The sequence below is a fragment of the Alligator sinensis genome, unplaced genomic scaffold, assembly GCF_000455745.1.
Source record: "Alligator sinensis unplaced genomic scaffold, ASM45574v1 scaffold116_1, whole genome shotgun sequence".
NCBI classification, from domain to species: Eukaryota; Metazoa; Chordata; order Crocodylia; family Alligatoridae; genus Alligator; species Alligator sinensis.
The window spans coordinates 2,333,642-2,336,965 of record NW_005841908.1 but is presented as its reverse complement, the minus strand read 5'-3'; the positions used below and the strand labels follow the sequence as shown (position 1 = coordinate 2,336,965).

General features: G+C 46.5%; 1 protein-coding gene across 4 annotated transcripts in view; it reads left to right on the top strand.

Annotated features, from left to right (window-relative positions):
- The window catches only part of CEP57 (centrosomal protein 57), a 37,482-nt gene that overhangs the window by 15,478 nt on the left and 18,680 nt on the right, over window positions 1-3,324 (top strand). For 3 of the 4 annotated variants that reach the window (XM_025197871.1, XM_025197872.1, XM_025197873.1), the window contains exon 3: window positions 2,836-3,015. In XM_025197871.1, the coding sequence (XP_025053656.1) occupies window positions 2,836-3,015 (180 nt within the window). The remainder of the gene's footprint in view (window positions 1-2,835; window positions 3,016-3,324) is intronic. The other variant, XM_025197874.1, reaches the window with a different exon arrangement.

Sequence of the window (3,324 nt, the reverse complement as noted above, 5' to 3'; positions counted from 1 at the left end):
GGCCTGCAGACCAAGCCCTATGAGGAGAGACTAGAGAAACTGGACCTTTTCAGCCTCCGCAAGAGAAGGTTGAGAGGCGACCTTGTGGCTGCCTATAAGTTCATCACGGGGGCACAGAAGGGAATTGGTGAGTATTTATTCACCAAGGTGCCCCCGGGGGTTACAAGAAATAATGGCCACAAGCTAGCAGGGAGCAGATTTAGATTGGACATTAGGAAGAACTTCTTCACAGTTGGAGTGGCCAAGGTCTGGAACGGGCTCCCAAGGGAGGTGGTGCTCTCCCCTACCCTGGGGGCCTTCAAGAGGAGGTTAGATAACCATCTAGCTGGGGTCATGTAGATCCAGAACTCTTTCCTGCCTATGCAGGGGGTCGGACTCGATGATCTATTTAGGTCCCTTCCAACCCTAACATCTATGAATCTATAAGAATGTTCAAGTGTGGAGAAAGGATGCTCTCCTGCTAATTAGATTCTATGTATGGAAAAAGTATAAATTTATTATAATTTTCCATGTGTAGAATCTAATTATTGGCAGGTTGTCTTTAAATTTGTCGTGCCAACTGCTGCAGCAGGGCATGCTTACCCTCCAGCTTTGGTCCCATTCCAGCCCAGGGCATAGAGCACATGGTTGTTCCAGTACCTACCCCTCCAAGCAGCAGCTCTGGTCCCAGAGGAGGTTGGGACCAGAGCTGCTGCCACCATTGCTGCTGCTGCTGTGTGGCTGAGCATGGGCTAGACCTGGAGGGTAAGAGGCAGTGGGGAGGGAGGAGCAGAGGCTGCTGTGGAATAGAAATGAAGTTGTGAAGAGTGGCTATAGTTGCTTCCCATCACCCCCATACTCAAATCCAGGATGAGGGAGTTTTTCCTCATTAAATGGGGGAAAATACCTCCTCTTAGATTCAAGTAAATATGGTAATCTAGCATCCTGTTGTCAGTTTTGGAAGAGTTGTGCTGTCTATAACCCTGCACTTCAACTGTGCAGCTACCTGAATATTTTGCTACATTTGTTTTTGACCATGACTTCTAACTACTAAGGATTTTATAGTTGTCACACAAATATTCACCCACACAATTATTATATCTACTTTGAGGACCACAAAGTTCTCCACTCGTTCTCCTATACATAAATAATTCACTTTGGAATTTGTCAGCTGTTGCAAAACTCAGTTTAGTAACTGCTCTTTCTTTTCCAGGACTGTTTCTTCCCCCCGCTCCCCCCTCCCCCCACCCGAAATAGTAATACCCCTTTCTGAGTGTAGTAATTTTACTCCCAAATGCAGGAATCTTTTATTAAAGGTGCATTCTTTCTTTGCTTCACTGTGGCCCCGTCCAGATGAGCATGGCTGTGCAGTACTGCACATTCAGTTATTCTCTGTGCTTCAAGGGAACACCATAGCGGGGACAGAAGTTGACCTCTGGATATCCACAGGTCAGAAAAACCCATGGGGGAAAAAAACGTGGAGCAATGCATGCAAGGGCAGCATGCGCTGCTCAAAACCAGAGCCTGGCCAGCTGGAGATGCACTCAGGCTGCCAGCCAGGCTCTGTGCAGCAGGATCACTACTGCTGCAGCCCCAGGAGGTGCCCAGGACCCCAGGTAAGGCTGCTGGGGCCAGCCCAGTACTGGCCCCAGCCTCCTCCACCCCACCCACGGTAACCTGCCACATGTCACAGGGTGCGTGGCACAGGCATTTCCTGGGGACAACTAGCAGTGGCACAAGGTGGAACCAAGTGTCCATGCATGTGTGGACGCAGCCTGTGGGTTTCAGTCTAAGGCTATTGCGCTACTGTGATTTCAGCAATAGGAATCTGCAGATATGTCTTTTGCATACGTGTTCTGTATGGTGTTTTAGCTAGACTCTTTATGGGTTGTCTCTCCATTGCAGGAGTATACAGTATGTCTGAATGACATAAATGTATTAGATTGCAGTTGGTCCATCTGCTGGTAATGTGTTGCTGGTTCTGTTATAACTGCCTTGGGGTTAGTTGAAGCATCTAACGGTTTTGAGGGGTAATGTTAAAGGAGGGGTTGGGATTAACAGAACGGTGGTCACTTGGCACATGGGAGTCAAATTGAATGGGGAGGAAAGAAAACTGGTGCAGAAACAAAAGAGTGGAAGAGTCCTACAAATGTGGCATCCATATGGGTAGGTTAGGAGAACAGAGGAGCCCTTGGGGCAGGAGGGTTTTATAGCTCTTCTCCCTCATCCTTTTTAGTTCGGTGAGCATTCACAGTATAAACTAATGCACTGGTGGGGTTTGTAGCCATGCCAAAATGCTATTGTGTGCTTTAAAATCAGACTTATTTGCTCAGTGCACAGAGGAGTACCAGTTTTTCATCTCAACTGTAAGCTAGGTGCTGAACTTCCTTACCAGTTTCCAGTGAAATGAGATGCATTCAGCATATTTATTGTTCCCATTAATTTACACAGGAGTCTTCTGTGTTGTGGCTGGGTACTAGATACAGTTACCATGCAGGTGTCAAGTGCCAGTGGGAAAGGATCAGCAGCCCATAAAGATAACCAGTAATATTTGCAGTGTTAAGAGCCAGAGCCCAAGATCCCACGATGGGGAAACTGCCCCAATGTTTGAACAAGCTACTTTAAAAAGCAGCAGCTTCTGAAACCATTTAATTGAAGCCAGTGAGCCACAGCCTCAATTCCCTAGATGTGCAGTTTTATCAAGGTGAAACTGCTCCTAAAGCCAGTTAGCATTTTGGGGGAATAACAGATGTGGTGATGGTGGCTAAACATTCACTGGTAGATCCATAACGACCTGAGGCAGTGCCTTTGGTTGATGTGTGATAAGAATTTCTAATCATGTTCGGTCAATTGCAGCAATCCTTTCTGCTTTGAAGAATCTCCAGGAAAAAATTCGCCGGTTGGAGCTGGAACGCATGCAGGCAGAGGAGAACGTGAAGCATCTGAGCAGAGAAACAGCTGACTATAAGAAAGTGCTAACTGAAGAAATGCAACAGAGGGAGCAATCCAAGACTGAGGTGTCAAAGCAAAATCAAGGTTTGTTTGCATTTATGTTTTGCTTGGTAACAAAGCAATATCAGAGCAAGCACCAGCCAACTTAACCCAGAGGTGTTAGCACTGTGGAGAATTTTCAACCAGGATGTACAGTGAGTACAATTTGTTAACTTTGTGGGTCTTGCATAGATGGAGAAATTCAACAAAATAGTTGAGAATTAAGACCTTGACTGTGCTGGGTAACTTGCAAATATTTATCTGCATTGCTTCAGCCCTTGCACAGCTACCAGTGATGGAAGCTGCAGGCAGACTGTTTGTCTCGAGTGTAGCCTTGTCCTGTGTTCCGCAGGT